General features: G+C 42.2%; 1 protein-coding gene across 4 annotated transcripts in view; it reads right to left on the bottom strand.

The window, feature by feature from the left end:
* larp1 (La ribonucleoprotein 1, translational regulator) overlaps positions 1-18,111 on the bottom strand; it is a 70,667-nt gene that overhangs the window by 25,277 nt on the left and 27,279 nt on the right. For all 4 annotated transcript variants that reach the window (XM_088320733.1, XM_088320735.1, XM_088320734.1 and 1 more), the window contains exons 4-9: positions 13,961-14,032; positions 6,663-6,816; positions 3,280-3,402; positions 2,611-2,757; positions 1,283-1,445; positions 122-266 (exon numbers count right to left, since the gene is read on the bottom strand). In XM_088320733.1, the coding sequence (XP_088176859.1) occupies positions 122-266; positions 1,283-1,445; positions 2,611-2,757; positions 3,280-3,402; positions 6,663-6,816; positions 13,961-14,032 (804 nt within the window). The remainder of the gene's footprint in view (positions 1-121; positions 267-1,282; positions 1,446-2,610; positions 2,758-3,279; positions 3,403-6,662; positions 6,817-13,960; positions 14,033-18,111) is intronic.

The following is an 18,111-nucleotide window of genomic DNA, read 5'->3' as shown; positions in this document are numbered from 1 at the left end:
AATAAACCGCATTGATGGTTAAAACGTTGAAAAAGAAGGAGCGGCTTGTCGTCTCTAATCGACTGCAACTTCTTTAGGTCCACCAAACACAATGCAATTGGGTCAGGACACGTCTCCATACCTCAAGAATGATGTTGACGTCAGTGGTGAGGGCCTGCACTCTGTGGAAGCTGGCGACCAGTCCGATAGGCAGGAAACCTTCCTGATCCATCTTCCTGCGCAGGAAGAAGTCGCGCTCCAGGTTGTCCAGACTGAAGTAGTACTCACTGAGAATCCCCCAAAACGGGAACATTTACAAAACTGCTGACATCCCAGAAAGCAAGCCTATCCAAATCATTGCGATAACTATTCTGTAAATAAACTACCGTAAATTCCAGACTATAAGCCGCTACTATTTTCCCTAACTTTCACCCCTGCGGCTTATTCAGTGATGCGGCCAATTTATGTCATTTTTCAAACGTCCGCCAGCGGCGCTCAAGTGTTGCTATCATTAACTGCCCTGTCAAAGCTATGTTATTATTATTAAAGCTTTGAAAACTCTCTCGGTGTACCGTCTTTCTTTTAAATATGTGTAACCCATGTATAATAGGTATTTGCAACTGTATATTTTTGTAATGTATTTATTTTAGACACTTATTCTGATATGTTTTGCACGGGTGAACGAAAAATGAGGGGCGGAACAAACGCGGGGTGCCGAGTTTAAGTGGGGACTGCTAAAGGTGAGGGACAGACAAGGAAAGAAGAGGGCGTAAAAAGTTGGTTAAAGAAAAAGGAAATGCGTGAGTAAATGTGTTCATCTGATATTTTTCCCACCCTTACACCTTTGGAAATATACACTTTTTTTCCTTGGATTACTTTCAACGGGAGCCGGACTCTGCAGGTCTGCATCAAACCTTAAGTACCGGTATCATTATCCGTTCATTTTGCCGGCTGAGATTTTTGGACCGTGGACTTTAATGAAGGACATTTAGTTTCAATCGCGGGACTTGACGTCGGGTTTGGGTTAATTTTGTGTTTATGTTACATGTTTAAATGTGGGCGCATGCGGCTTATATACAGGTGCGGCTTGGGTGTGTGTACAAAATCGGTTTTCCTCTTAAAATGTGGTGGGTGCGGCTTATAATCAGGTGTGCTCTATAGTCCGGAATTTACGGTACATCCCTTCTATTATCAAGCTGAGATCAGAGTAAAACAAGTTCTCTCCATTGAGGTTTATCAGAGAAGAGACATGAAAATCTCATCACATCTGGAGCTTTTTTGGAGTGTCGTGCTCCAAACTCACATCTGCCTTTTGATGTAGTCCTTGAGGAGGTCCTGGTCCACCGAGTAGAGGTCGCTGCTGCTCATGTTGTCGTAATAGTAGGTGACAGAGTGGCTGAACTTCTGCCCATAGGAGCCGTCTTTCATTTCATACGACTTGTAGCCTTGATGGTAGTCGTAGTGGCCTGCCGGATGACATCAAAGAGTGCTTAATGGTGGGGTGCGTCATTTGAGGTGTCCTTGAAATAGGGAAAGGTACATTTTTGGGAGATTTTCAGGACCATTGAGGGCACCGTGTTGAAAGGCGGAGTCTCCGGAGAGGGTTTCATTTCTGGATTTACCACATACACAGGGCGCACTGCACAATAGGGGCACTGGTGCCTTCTGTGCTTGCGTCCGTGAACAGCGTGAATTGTTTAATCCAGATTTGCTCTCAGTACATTTTTTAAATGACAAAGCTTCAATGCCGAGATCAGAGTTGTGAAAGTCCTCTCCATTGATTATCAGAGAAGAGACATGAACATCTCATCATGTCTACAGCAGCTCAACAGAAATATTGTATTTTTCGCAGAATCAAATATTCTACTGTGATATTATTTTTGTGTAAATAAGCCGCAGAAGGCCCTCAGAATGAAAACATCAGTAGGGGCTAAGGTTGCACAAAGATAATGGAAAAAAAAAAAAAAAAGCGCTGAATTTCTCCATTGATTGATTGGTCGAAATATTTCAGTGATCACAATTGCACAACATTGGATGCAACGGGATTTGAACCAGGATCACGGCGGTGAGCGTGCCGAATCCTAGCCACTAAATCAGCAGGGTTACAGACAACACACAGAAAGGCATTGGTCCGATGGATAGGATCCAGCACTCTTCCCGCCAAGATACGGGCTTGATTCCCGTTGCATCCCATGTTATGCAATTGTGATCAACTATCCATTTACCTAGCCGCCTGGTGGCTAGCTATGGTTAATCCTACCTGGATCGATTTTCTTTACCCAATCATCAATAATTGCACAAATATGGTAATGCATTACCCATTTTGTCCGCACATTCAAATTTATGGACCATTTTGGGTTTTTGGTGCGCATCATAGCCCAGAAAATACAGTCGTTTCCAAAAGGATTCGTCCCACTTTCATAAACGCCAATAAAATCCAACTTCAGTAGGCCCTTCACTCTAAAAGACCGAACTCTAGATTCCAAGCATAAAAATGAGCAATAAAAAGAAAAAAAGCTACCGTTTTGGACGGCAACCCAAACAGAAACTGAGAAAAAGAAACCGTAGCCAAGTTTTGCAGGAGGTCAGCAAAGCGGTTGCCGCGAGAGCTATTCTTAGCTATGTCCGTACCTCGGCCGCGGCCTCTTCCTCGGCCTCTCCCCCGGCCACGTCCGCGTCCTCTGAAGCCGCCGCGCAACGGCGCCCCCTCGCTCTTCACGCTGGAAACCTCGTCGTGGTCGTCGCGCCACTCCCGCTCGTACTTCTGACTGTGCCAATCTGCAAAGGCGCGTTCAAGCATTTAGCGGGGTTCCTACACCTATTTATGGCCAAATTCAAGCACTTTCAATTGCACACATGCAGGAATCCTCTGAGGAACATAGGAAAGTGCTCGTGACTCAATAAGTTAGTGCATCATATTTTCTTATTTTTGACAGTATATGATTAAAACAAGAAAATCTAAATTTTGTGGAACAATTTGGGAGCCGAGGCAAAAAAGACGGTTTTCTAGCCAGCAGGGAGCGGTGACGCTTAACGTGACGACGCCACAATGACCGAGAGCAGGCATGTCGGGATCACAGTTTCTAAAAATCCTACATCATTTGTTGCTAGAGAGTCAGACCGCCAAGAAACATGGCAATAGCGGACAATTTCGAGCATTTAAGCATTTTTTTCTGACCTTGAAAACACAACATTCAAATTCAAGCCTTTTTAAGGATTTCAAACACCCGTACGAACCCCGACGAAGTGGGAACGAGTCGTGTGTGTAAAACCTCGATTATCCAGCCTAGCGCTCGTTACCTCTGAGGTCGTTCCTGGCGTTGGGCGGCAGGCGAGAGTTTTCGTTCTGCCTGCTGTTATTTCGGGAGGCCGAGCGCTCTCGAGGTCCTTCGATCATCAAGGGCACCCACTTCTGTTTGTTTCCTGTTTCGGGTCACAACGGTCGAGTATCAAAGAATTATTACGGAGGGAAAAATAGAACAACGGGAATAAACTGTGTATGGCGGTAAATTCGACAAAAACATAGTGCCAGAAAACATTCATAATTTATTCAATCGGAAAAAGGGAAATTATAACTTAAGGTGCTGTCGTGAATTCATAATGTCTTGTTCTTGCACATGTCGACTGCACTACGTTTAATGCTCAAATTGCACAATGTCTGACCATTTCCTGTTTCATGCTGACTATTTTTGCACTATGATGACTTTGCACCAAATGCAATATTGCACAACCGTTACGATACCAACGTTATCACGACAACCCTGTATGTAACATCCCACATGCCGACATTTCTTGTGTAAATACCATGTAAATTATAACTATAGCCTTATCCCCCTTGTCTTATAACATTATCTTCTCTGTTCCTTATCTCTTGCTCATACCTCACTATGAATGTGTAAAACTGGAGTGTCATGCCCAATTTCGTTGTCACAATATGTTAGCCCATTTGTAACAATGACAATAAAGGTATATTCTATTCTATTCTATTCTAATCCCAAGGGTGAGAACCACCAGGAAAAGGATGTGCGTGTCTGTGTGTGGAGTCAAGCTTTGAAACAATTTACAAGACGAGACCAAACGATGTCCAACTATTCATGTGTTCGAATTTAAATACAAAAATACATTCCTGGCGGAATACAGAGAGGAAGAAAATAGGTGATACAAGATATTGGGAATAGTGCGTCTAGTTAACTTTGTGTTATTGTTGCTTTTCTTATATCATAACTTATTATTAATATCATTAAAAATGTTTTATATCAATGGTATATTTGGTGGGGAAGATGAAGGGGTAGGTACTATAAGCATTTGTTTCTTACTACCCCTTTTCGAACATATTATGTAACCTTATTTTTTTGAGTTATTGTTTTAGTGCTGTTTTTATTTTGATGTTCGAATAAAGTTTTCATTTATTCATTCATTCGTTTGTCATTAAAAGTGTATGTTTACAAAATGTACTGACATAATCTGAATGAATACCCTGTGCCTTATAGTCTGTTGCGCCTTATATATGGGGCGGTAAATATCACATAAGAATAGTTTTGGAGGTGCGCCTTATATTCCGGTCCGCCTCATTGTGCGGAAAATACAGTATTTATTTGGTAGGCACCACTCTGAAGCTATATCATTGGTAGGTAATATAAGCATTTGCTTCTTACTACTCCTTTCCGAACATATTATAACATTATTTTGTTGTTGAGTTTTTGTTCTGTTTTTATTTTGATGTTCGAATAAAGTTTTCATTCATTCAAAGTAAGTTGGATTTCATCGGTTGAACTGTTTTTCCAGGCTACAAATTGAAAACAAATACTGTGCAGAGTTAGTAAGATCAGAAACATTGAAATCATATTTGTGAGCATTTGTGTTGAAAGTGCACCTCCATTTACAAGTTTCGGAGTAACTCGCTAGCCGACAGCGATATAAAACTAAAACTTCATCTCAAAACGGTAAAAAAACAGATTTCTTTTAGAGGGAGTTTTTTTGATTCTACCATGAAAATGGTGAAAGAATGAAAAGATTTCAAATACAGTCCAAATGCCAACTCAAACCCCAAAAAGATGAAAGATCAAGAGACAATTTGAGTGGCATTGCACTTGCACGCACATACAAAAGAGCATGACAGGGTTGCAGTGATTATTTCAGCCAGAAGATGGCGTCAGAAACGAGAATATTTTGATGTTACGGACACCACCAATAAGGACAATCTTTTCACACTAACTAAGAAGTCCCAGATTGAATTTGGGGGTATGTTTCATTAAACAGCTTAGAGCACAGGTGTCAAAGAGGCGTCCCACGGGCCAGATCAGGCCCGCTAAGGGATTGAATCCGGCGCGCGAGACAACACTCAGAGAAGCGCAAGAGAAAAACAAGATGCAGGTTGAAATATGTCAACTTGATGTTGCCAAAGCCAGGTGCCTCCAACAAAGACACTGAACGTATTTATTTTTTTCTCTCTCTCTCTTCAACACCTTTTCTCCCACTCTGTCTCTTTCACTCTCTGTGTCTCTCTTTTTCTCTTCCTTTGTTGCTCTTTGCCTCTTTCTCTCCCTGTGTCTTTTTAACTTCTATTGCTCTAACTTCTTTTTTTCCTTTTCTCTCTTTCTGTTGCCAAAGCCAGATGAGTCTCACAAAGACACTGTACTTGTTTTTATTTCTCCCTCGCTCTTTCTTTCCACCCCTTTTCTCCCACTCTGTCTCTGTCTCTTTCACTCTCTGTCTCTCTTTTTCTCTTTCTCTTTTCATACCCTTCGCGCTTTTTCTCTTTTCTCTCCGTCTTACCATTTCTCTATGGATTTCTTTCTTCCTCTCACTTTCTTTTCCCCCTCTCTCACGACTTTTTATCTTTTGTTTCTCACGCTCTCTCCCTCTTTTTCTTTCTTTGTCCCGCCCTCTCTCCTTTTCCCTTCCTCTTTCTCTCTTTTTCTTTCTCTTGAATCTACTAGTCCGGCCCCCGACAGAATGTTTGTTCTATCGTGTGGCCCCCGAGTTCAAATGAGTTTGACACCCCTGGCTTAGAGACAAGAGGTAGTTGGCCGTCCCCTCCCATTTCATCACAACAGAAATGTGTTTTGTAGTAAGACAGAAACAAGAAAACTGTACAATTATAGAAAATGGAAATGTGAATTTCCCTGCGGGGATGAATAAAGTATCTATCTATCTATATATCTATCTGTAGCCTTTTAGGATTTTCTCAACAACAGTTCCAAACCTTAATTGAACCTTGCATTTCGAGGAAAACCAAATTTGAGGAAAGAAACAGTAAAACGTTAAAACAAAAACATTCAGTCAGCTGCATGGTCACTGCTGGCCAGCAGGGGGCACAAAAGATATCAGTTAATGATGCGTTTTGACCGGGGGGACAAAGTGGAAAACGAAACGCCGGCTTTCAAAAGATAATAATAATAATAATTTCCTTGTATTGTCATTCTGTGTAACAATGTACACAGAACGAAATGTCGATTGCACCTGACCCGTTGTAGCGAGCCGATGTGCTGTACCATCTCGAAAGCAGGGAATGAGGTGAAGATGAACCACTTAAGAGAAAAAGTTAAAAATATTCGCGGCTAACCACGTAATAAAGGGGGAAAAACATACTCACAGAACCATGTCACTTTGCATTTGATCCGAACGTCACCGTTCACTCGAAACTCCTTTGAGTTAGGACCCCAAAATGTGACGGAATTCACCTTTTTTCTTCTGTCCGTTCTTCTGGGAGTCATCGTCTCCGTTCTTCTCCTCTCCAGAATCGTCCGACTTGTTGGTCTTGAGGTTCTCCTTGCTCTCCTCGTTGTTCTCGCGCTTCTCCTTGATCTCCTTCTTTGTGGATATCCTTTTGTGGGCCTAGTGGAATGCAGCAGAATGCATATTCACTTCGCTGGCAGTATTATTAAACAGAATTCCACCAGAGTGAAAAGTTAACCCTCCTGCTTAGTATAAATTTAAAAATATATATTAATGAGGCTTGCAACTATTTCAAGTGAAGTCCGTCTCAATGTATTCATTGATACCTTAATTCAGGCATAAAAATGGGTCAGGACTTAAAAGGGTATGGAAGAAATACCCTATTGTTTTGTGTATAGCGCAACCCAAATTAAAAATCTTTTTCCAGCTGAAACTAAATATTGAAAGTGCAAAAGGTTGTAGAATACATGGGGCCGCCATTCAAATCATTTATTGACAGCCAAATTTGTCAAAGTATTTATTTTATGCCCTTAAAAGTCAGATTCATCATCAGATACAGTGTTCTAGTTTGCCCGCGTCCCTGCGTCCTAGACGTTTCATTTTTGCTGGGGACGCATAGTGTCCGATCAACGTGCGTCCCCGGGATGCAACTTTTTTGACACAAATTTGTCATAATCACCCGATTACTTTTCTTTAAGATTTACCGCACTCAACTTTTCATCAGGCAGATAAGCCATTGTTGTTTTGGTCTCGCGGTTCGAGTTTTCGTCTGCACGCCGATCTCGGCAAACGAGATCTCGTTGCTCCGAGATGACGTCATTGTTGTGGTGCTCGGTGTCGAATGAAAGAAAAGTATGCCTCCGAAAAATTATTAGGTGAAAAACAACACAAAATTGGTCATTTCTAATAATCCAGAAAGTGCTAACAACGGCAATAATTCCGGCACGAAAAAAACGGCAGACAAATTCCTCAGAGATCGCGAAGGCAAGGAAAACACGTGTGTTGAGGCAAGCGATTCGACGAAAGAAAAACTAAAGAATACTCTTAGCAAGAAAAGGACTTTTCAGCCAAAATGGACTAAATTATATTCCTGGTGACGCTCTGAGGAGGATAATGGATTGGACCTTGAGAAGGCATTACAACTGTGACGGGACAGCAAACCACAAAGAATATATGAACTGAAAAATCCGAAGTGATAACTGCTTTGTATTACTAATTAACTGATGATTAAAACAGAATGAATATATAGATTTAAATTATATATTTGTCGCCGATTTACAATTTCAACCTCGATAACACTAAATTTTGGGGACCCGTAGATCTCTGTTGGGACCCCTAGATTTTTGAGCATGCGAGTCCCCGGGACCCATCACTTTTCACAGCTCAAATGAACACTGCAGATACACTAAAGAGTCGTTTCCCTTGTCGTGCTTTAAGCGCTTATCTTTCAGGACAACTTTCTGTGTTCTCCATTCCCGAACATTTGTCTCTGGTACTGTGAATTCATATAAGGCGATGAGATCGCAATGAATGCGCGTGACACGCTAATAAATACAATACTCCTGCCTCTGTGGACGACACCAACTTAAACCAGAACGCCCAATTCCCTCTGGGAAATAACAATAACCGGTTCACATGGGTCCCCCTTCCTAAACGGTAAATTTGAATCGAAAGCATTTCCTGCTCAAATTCGAAACGCTGAATTATTTCTGCTCTCATTTTTACATGTTCAGTGTTCATTTTACCTCCCGGGGACTCGCATGCTCAAAAATCTATGGGTCCCAATAGAGATCTATGGCTCCCCAAAATTTAGTCTTATCCAGGTTGAAATTGTAAATCGGTGACAAATATATAATATAAATCTATATGTTCATTCAGTTTTAATCATCAAATTATTCATTCATTTTCTGCATCAAATTATTGTTGGTAATAATATACCGATTAAAGGGATAACCACAAACCTGTCTTTTTTTCATTTTCTCCTTTTATACTTCCTTTTTTTCTTAACTTCTTTATACAACATCATCATTCGGAATATAATGCATCAAAGCAAGTGAGCCGTTGGAGATCCGGCTCTCTTGAATGAGTTGAGCCAAAAAGGCCGGTTCTCTAAAAAGAGACGGACTTTTCACCACACAACTCGAGATCGGCGTGCGGACGAAAACTCGAACCGTGAGACCAAAACAACATCTGCCGGATCTGCCTGACGAAAAGTTTGGAGTGCGGTAAATCTTTGTTTAAAGAAATGTAATCGGGTAAAAATGATAATTTTGTGTCAAAAAAGTTGCGTCCCAGGGACGCACGTTGATTTGAGACCATGCGTCCCCAGCAAAAATGATGCGTCTAGGATGCAGGGACGCGGGCAAACCAGAACACTGCATGTTTGGTGTCGCCAATATACGCACAGTGGATGAAGTCAATTCAGAAATGAGAAGGAAGCAGAATTATGAGGACGCATCAAACAGTTGACGTCATCACGATCAGGACATAGTTCTTCGCACAGGGGGCCATAGATAGATAGATAGATAGATACTTTATTCATTCCCGAAGGGAAATTGCATCAAAGCAGACTGTAAAAACGCCACCGAACACATCAAGAACCCCGAGTCCAATGGTCCCTCTAATCTTCCAGGGGTCTGAGCGTCCACACAAAGTCGGTGAGCAACGCTTGAAACAACAGTGAGCAACGGCAATCCCAAGTGTGGCAACTGAGTCATTATCAAACATGTTTCCGGCAATGCAAAATTATTTTTCAATTTTGAATGAATTGACTCATGTACGATTGCAAAGGTTGTACGGCCTACAAACATCGTTTGTTCTTACAATTCTTTCACAAGATATCCATTTCTTTTTATTTCCTGATATATTTTGTCGCATAATATTAACATTTTTGGGGGCTTATTTAGTCAGTTGCACGATACATAACTGCATTTGATTACATTTTTTACTGGAAGTACAATGTTAGCAACAAGATTGACTTGGTATAATTGGAAGATATTTGGATGCAACACAAACTTTTTCTTTTTACCCTGTTTTTTTTTGTTTTTTTTTTAAATCCCTTTTAAAAAAAATCTCATTGTGTATTTTTTCTTAGCTGTTACTTTTGTTCTTTTTGTTCTCTATTTACATTTTTCCTTTCTTTCTTTTTCTTTTTTTCTGGCTTTTTTTCTGAATTTTTTCTTCTTCTTCTTTCTCTTCCTTTAGTTTCTTTTTTTTCAGCTTTTCACTACTTTTTCATGTTGTTATTTTTTTCTTTTTTGTTCTACTCTCCCCTTCCTTTAAGTCATTTTGTGCATCATTTTACATTATATTTGGTCATATAGGGATGAAAGAAGCAAAAACAACCTGAAGAGCCGTTTGGGACCCGAAAGAGCCGGTTCCTTTTAGTGAGCCGAGCCGAAAAAGCCGGTTCTCGAAAAACTCACACACGCAGTAGAGGGAACATTGCGCTGGCTAGATTTTCTTGTGCGCTGATAATGTGTGGGCACCTTATCGGGAACACTGCCAGAGTCCAATCTCAAATTTGAAACCGCTTCATTTTTCAAAATACAAACAACCGTCAAAGCAAGAAGTCGATAGATAATTGCCTCCATTCAAACATTCCTGGAAAAGAGAGGCCTCAAGTGAAAGCAGAGCAGCGAGATTAGCACTGTGCCTACACTCCCAACATTTCCCCACAGAACACGGATTAACGACAGCACGTGTCCACAATACCTAATCCACGTAATCTTCCGTCGACTGGCAAAGTTTTGAATGGTGTACGACAAATACAAGCGATGAGGGTGAGGACAAACTGTGAGTGGCGTGTTAAGGACTACAAATGCTGTTGAAATCCATTTTCATTCATGCAGCACCTCCACTCCTCTCTGTTCCATATCTTCTTGGCTTTTTTTACCTCACTGTGAGTGTGTGAAACTGGAGTGTCATGCCCAATTTCGTTGTCACACTATGTTAACCCATTTTGTAATAATGACAATAAAGGTATATTCTATTCTATTCACTAAATTAGTCAAAGTATGGTATACTTCTCACCTATGTCACGTATCCTTAGTTTTGAATTCATGTTTTGCTTCAACTATTTAAAAAAAATGTGACAGTATCGTACACAATATCGCGCAAATTAAATCAGAAAACAAATGTGTTAAACTATTAGTACTCAACTTCCCAAAGCGCTTTACAATGTGCTTCACATTTCCCAATAGCGGCCTTGCATTGCAGCCATGTAAGACGCTAACCTGCTTATTGGGGGTATTAGGGGTTCAGTGTCTTACCCAAGGACACTTCGACATGTAACACGGACGAGCCGGGATTCGAACTGGGATCCCTTGATCCCAAGACGAGCACTCAACTACTTTTATGATTTGACATCTTGCATATTATTTTTAGTGGTTACGCCTAGCGCTAGCAGCTAATCATATACAGCAGGGATATCAAACAAAGTTTGGCTCTGGGGCTGGATCAAGACTCGGAACTTAATATTTTGAGTTTACCGTAGTTCTTCAGTATTATGGTATATCATACGGCCTACTTTGGTAGTGAACAGGGTTGGGTAGAGTTACTTTAACTGGATTACTTTCAATGACTTTTGGATGACTCCAATACCAAATATGCTAATAAAAGACAAAAGAAACTAAATAGGAATAAAATGACGACATTTTGTGCAGGCTTGGGGAGTAACGGAATACATGGAACGGCAAAAATGATGTCGGCAAGCTGTTTGGATTTACAGTAAGACCTCGGTTATCGCGGTTAATGGGGACCAAAACCACCCGCGATAAGTGAAAATCTGCGAAGTAGCGACGCCCCTTCCAAAAAAAAATAAAAATAAATAAATTCTCATCTCATTGTCTGCACCGCTTATCCTTATTAGGGTCGCGGGGGGGTTGGAGCCCATCCCAGCCATCTCCGGGCAGTGGGCAGGAGACACCCTGAACTGGTTGCCAGCCAATCGCAGCTGCAAATCACATTAGTTCTCGCAGCTAGCCGCGTTCTTCATCGACGCACGAGCCGAGTGATCCACCTGCTAAGAGTCGTACAGCTGGGCGATTTTACGTCCGCTCGGGACGATTGGAGACAAATTCACGACAGGGTTTTTATTTGCGCCGCACCGCGGGTGCCGTTCGGTCGCTCCCGCGAGCGAGCCACGAGTACTTTCGGGCGCGAAACGCATGACACCGACACAGTTACGGGGGTCCCGCGCATGTCCGCCGCCTTTCGCCCGCCGCGCGCGGACAGCCACCTGTCGTTGTGCCGCGCTACTGGGGTCGTCGGACGAGCGTGCTCCCCCCAGTTACGGGGGTAGCTCGATCACGCCCGCCGCCTTTTTTCACGTCGTGCCGTGTGACGCCGGGTCCGCCGAACTCGCTCTGTCGCACGGCCGGGGATTGACCTCCGCCGACTCCCACCCTCCCCCATCCCATCCAGACGGCCGCCTTATCCCGCTGACGTTCCGCCGAAAAAACCCGCAAAAAGTGAAAATCTGCAAAGCAGCGACGCCCCTTCCAAAAAAATTAAAATAAAATAATATATATTTTTTTTTTTAACCATTACAGACTGCGACGCTCAGAAGCCGCGAACGTCGAACCACGAAGTAGCGAGGTCCCACTGTATTTTCATTTTGTTTCTGTCGCATTATATGTTAGTTTGGCCGGAGATCAAAGAGATCAAAGCCAGGAGAGAAAGCTTACCACGTGTTGTGAGTCATCATTTGATTCCTTTTTAGTTTCTTTTGTCTTTTATTAGCATATTTGGTATTGGAGTCATCCAAAAGTCATTGAAAGTAATCCAGTTAAAGTAACCCTACCCAACCCTGGTAGTGAATACTAAATAGTAGAATCATGGATAACAAGGGATCTTTTCTAAGCATAACACAATGAATCACAAACAATAGGGAATAAAAAGGATTCCAATGTTTGTCATTCATGCATTAACAGGTTTATTTTAACAGTAGAGTGAATGCAATTTTACACCTGAACCAACTCACCACTCAATAAACTCAAGTGAGAGCTATGAAAAAACTATCATATTTTGCCTTAATTGTCCTGCTGGTTTGGAATTAAAAAAAAACTACCGTAAATTCCGGACTATAAGGCGCTACTTTTTTCCCAAACCTTCAACCCTGCGGCTTATTCAGTGATGCGGCCAATTTATGTAATTTTTCTAACGGCCGCCAGCAGCGCTTGAGATTTAGACCGCAGGAATATATGCGCCGAGGAAGACTGCAACTTCTTAGCTTGTGCACAAATTAAATTAGCGTAAACTTACCCTCATGATGCAAATTGCAAAAAGAAAGGCACATGACGATTTTTTCAAGCTAAAAGCAATCGAGCAATCCAATAAAGAAGGAAACAGAGCTATTTTGCGAGCGTGTTGCTAGTAGTGTGTTGCTACCTGTCACAGTCACGGTTTGGGATGAAAGTTATATTATTATCATTAAAGCTTTGAAAACTCTCTCGGTGTACCGTCTTTCTTTGTAAATATGTGTAACCATGTATAATATGTATTTGCAACTGTACAATTTTGTAATGTATTTATTTTAGAGACTTATTCTGATATGTTTTCCACAGGCGAATCAAAAAGAAGGGGCGAAAACAACGGGGGTTGACGGGAAGTGGAGTAAAGGTGAGACGTGTTTTTGGATGCAGCGGAAAATATTGGATATATATTTTTCCCACCCTTACCTTTGGAAATAGACTTTTTTTCCTTGGATTACTTTCAACGGGACCCGGACTCTGCAGGTCTGCATCAAACCTTAAGTACTGGTATCATTTTCCGTTCATTTTGCCGGCTGTGGTTTTTGGACTGTGTACTTTATATTCAGTTACAATCGCGGGACTTAAAGTCGGGTTTGGGTTACTTTTGTGATTGTGTTACATGTTTTAATGTGGCTGCATGCGGCTTATATACAGGTGCGGCTTGTGTAAGTACAAAAGCGGTTATCCTCTTAAAATGTGGTGGGTGCGGTTTATAATCAGGAGCGCTCGGCAGTCCGGAATTTATGGTACAAAAGAAAAGTTTTAGCAAAATTAGACTACATCAGATCAAACTACTAGGCTGGTTCTACTAGAGCTGAAAATATATCCTTGACGCCTTTGTAGGGGGCAGAGGGAGCATTCGGTTGTCATTCATTTAAACAAATCCTTAGTTTGATCGAAATGACCTAGAGACTCACTTTTTTTTTTTTTACATACTCAGAAATTTGTGGCGGGCCGGATTCATGTTAACCATGGCTAATATACAGCAAGTTGCTGTCAACAGGCAGGCAGGTTACAGGCATTTTACAAAACTGCCGGCCGACACTTACAGTGGATCTCCACGAGTCTCTGACCTGCCTGACAGTCGGTGGGCAGGACACGGTCCGTGTCACTGCCTCGATCTGAAGAGAGGAAAGGAGGGAGGAAGGGGGGGAAGAGCAATTTAGAGGAGACAATGACGTGGACCGAGATGACAAAAACAACACGCACAAACAAAAGAAAATAAAACTGCTGACAGACACAAATGAGATGGGAATAAACCTAAGACTGCCCGTTAGGTCACATGATTTTTTGTGATCTACGAAAAACTCTTGAAGCCTAAGCAGAGTGTTATATACCCCTGTGTAAACAGTCGGCCATACTGGATGAGTCCAACCGATGCGGTTTCATGCTATCGTGGGTCTACACCATGGGTCAGGAACCATAAAAGCAAAATATATTAATTTTATTTCGGGAAAGACAACTACACTATGGATTACTTCTATCCTATGGACATGGGTTTCAACGCACAAGAAATGCGTGTATTCAAGGAATTTCAACTCCTTGCCCTGAAAAATTCTCGTGCCGGCGTGGTGAAGGGGCCTATCGTGGAGGAAAAGCCGGAGCTAGCGAAGCGGCTAGCGGCGTTATAAGTCTTCGGTACCATCCGTAATCATGGTAAATGCGAACTCACGACCAAATAAGATCATCGAGTGCTGGTGGAAAACATCGAAGCGCACGGGGAGCGCAGTTGCTGTGTTTTGCGGAAACGTGGCTCACGTTTAGCATTCCGGACGCTAACGTGTAGCCACCCGGAGCTACCCGGAGCAATCCGGCTTCAACGCCGCTAAACAGAGACACGAAAGCCGGGGGGAATCGGAGAGGAGGCGGACTTGCTAACACGAGGTGGTGTATCCCTGGATTTTCACAAAGAAAAGTTTTCCATCTGCCGCAGGGATGTCGAATGTTTGGACTGGCGTGACGTCATCCACTTCGCTACAAGCACCCCTAGGGCATCATGTTCATCTGTTAATAAACAACGGGGTAGACTGCTGGAAGTGTGAATTTCCCTACGGGGATGAAGAAAGTATCTATCTATCTAAACCAAATGAGACAAATTCACTAAATTGCTAAACCCGCGCCGCAGACAAAAGCTTAGTCTTCAGCACATTTATTTTTGATGATTTGATCAAAATTATGAAAAGAGCCCGTGTCCCAAAATCAACAAACATACCACTTTAAAATTGTCTCTTTCTTGCAATGACTCAAGATCGGTTCAACTCATTTTGACACTTTTTTTTCATACATATTGGTTTCAAAACCAGATGCAAGCACTTATTTCTTAAAAACGTCACAACATTCTGCAAACAGGGAGCCTGATGTGCTTACCTTTGGCGCAGACGGCGTAGGGAGAGAGATGGGAGGGAGTGCTTGCACTTTTTTGCATAGCTCCACCCATCCCTCCCACTCACCCAATCAAATAACTAAATTCTCTTCCGGTGTTTTGGCGTATTTACAGTTTGTTCTGTGGATTTCATCATAAGGTATCTTAACACTGAACACAGATTATATAGTGAGCTTTTATATAAAGGATTCTTTAGCGTTGTACAGCCAAAACGAGTTTTTTTTGTGTGACACCTTGACTGTAAATTGTAGTGAAAAACGTGCCCTGTATATTCTGCGAAGTACTGCATTGCAATTCAGCTTTGGTTTGGCTTTGCGTGTATCTCAACAGGATTAATGGCTCAAATTTTGAATGAGACGGAGAAAATTTGCATGCAATCAAATTTGTCTCTGAGCCACAGGTACTCATAGAAAGAGCCATATATGGCTCGCGAGCCATAGGTTGCCGACCCCTGGTCTACACTTTTGTTATTGGCTGGTCGATTTAAAGAGGAAGTTGTAAGTCATGTTTTTCTCGTCTCCCTGCTTAAGTTACCTCCCGGGGCGAGAGAAGAAGAGAATTGTCCACGAGGAGACGACGAACATGGTTATTGAGGCTTAATGGAGCAGACCCAACACCCGAATCGTAGTCTTATGCGAGAGTCTGTTCTGAACCAGATTGGTGATCAGGAACAGATAGACATTTGACAAAGACTTGTTGACTGGTGACTTAACATACCTTGTCAGGCCAGACATTTGCTTTTTTTGCCAAGTGCCAGCGATAACAAACAGTACTTAGTCTCTTCCTAAAGCTAGCGACCAACTCTCCGTACTTCTCTGATTCTCTCCACGTAAGTCAAAAAATTGAAATGTTTATTTACATTTTGTAATTGTGAAGCCTTAAAAGCCCGTTGAACTAGTTTGCAACTTCTTACAGAACTTTTATTCAACAGGCAAACCATATGCCTTGTACCATGATGACAACACAGACTGTCAATGTTCACCCTTGAATAATTCAATTTATTTGGTACCCTTAGGGAAACGTTTTTACCAACTGCACCAAGGGGGTACAGTTAGTCCCGCCACAGCAGAGCGTGTGCCAAATGACGTATTTACAGCAGCTTATATTCCCCCAGTACTAACCAGGCCAAAGCTTGCTTAGCTTCCCGAAATCAGGCGTTGTCAGGGTAGCATGGCCGTATTATCGGCGACATAATTAAAATCATCAGGGAAGGACTCGGTGTAGAGCCACTGGATCTTTTTAAGTTAACCCATACTAGTAAATCAATGAACTAGGTCTCTAGTGCCTACTGAAAACAAAGTCAAGACAATACTTAGGTCTACCCGGCACTTATCTTAGCAGTGAGTAGACAAAAGGCTGTTGATTTTGCACACAAAGACCTCTCGAACCCAGCCACTGATAAACTGGTTGTGGGCCTCTAAACCTCGGTAACCTTTTAGCTGGACTGCCGATATTCAACCAGAGCTTTGTTTGCCAACATTTTAAAGGTTATTCACAATAACAAGTAACCATGAAAACATACGCACTACCCATCAAAAACTGAACAGAAAAGGAGCGGGGGCATCCGGAATTCTTTGGCGGTTCCAAAAACTGGTACGACCACCAACTAGACTTTCCCTTTCCAGACAAAGTCAACTCACTAATCACAGAACTAAAGCGCGTGTCAAAATTAAGCTCATCAATCTTCTTTAAAGAGAATACAGTGGAACCTCGGTTCTCGACCATAATCCGTTCCAGAACCCTGTTCGAAAACAGATTTGTTCGATCACCGAAATCATTTTTCCCATTAAAAATAATGTAAATCGTTTTAATCCGTTCCAACACCCTGAATGTTTACCTGGAATGTTTAACGTAAACATGAAGCTAACCCAGGCTAATCGTACGTTCGCGTTATCGTAATATTACGTACGAAAGATTCCCCTAGCATGAACGTGTAAAAATTAAAAAAACAGGTCGTTTACAAGTCATTTAGCACCCGGGTCTCCACAACAAGTGGTGAGCGGTTCATTGGAAAGGGGGCTCCGTTCCAACACCCTCAATGTTGGGCTCCGTTCCAACACTCTGAATGTTTAACGTAAACTTAAAGCTAACCCAGGCTAATCGTACATTCACGTTATCGTAATCTTCCGTATGAAAGATTCCCCTAGCATGTACGTGTAAAAATAAAAAAAATCAGGTTGTTTACAAGTCATTTAGCACCCGGGTCTCCACTACAAGTGGTGAGCGGTTCATTGGAAAGGGGGCTCCGTTCCAACACCCTCAATGTTGGGCTCCGTTCCAACACCCTGAATGTTTAACGTAAACTTTAAGCTAACCCAGGCTGATCGTACGTTCGCGTTATCGTAATCCTATGGATAGGATTTCTTACCTTTGTGGTGGTCAGCAGAAGGCGCTCGCACACCTCCTTCATATTTGGCTATTATTTCTTTCTTAAATGCAATAGTTGTACGCACTACTTTTCTTTTTTCACCTGTAACAACTTTGCCGCTTGCACTGACTTTCTTCGGAGGCATAATAAGGGGCTAAAACACCCGTACGCCGCTCAGCATGGCACCCTAGCGTACCCACTCACGCATTACCGGCGTTGGAACTCCGATTTTTTGACCGAACAGCGAAGCAAGAATTTCTCCAAAATTTTGGTTGGACACCGATTTGTTCTAACAGAGAGGATTTCGAGAACCGAGGTTCCACTGTACCTTTGAATCACAAAAAATATCAGGATGCACAGTACAAACTCCCCATGACTTGATGCAAGTACAGTACCCCAAAATAGCAGCAGCATCACCCACCCAGGGGACGATGACCAAAAGGGTATCC

The sequence above is a fragment of the Urocampus carinirostris genome, chromosome 17 (assembly GCF_059441175.1).
Source record: "Urocampus carinirostris isolate Australia breed hairy pipefish chromosome 17, RoL_Ucar_1.0, whole genome shotgun sequence".
Taxonomy (NCBI): domain Eukaryota; kingdom Metazoa; phylum Chordata; class Actinopteri; order Syngnathiformes; family Syngnathidae; genus Urocampus; species Urocampus carinirostris.
Note: the sequence above shows the minus strand (reverse complement) of the source record. Positions and strands in the feature narration are given on the sequence as shown.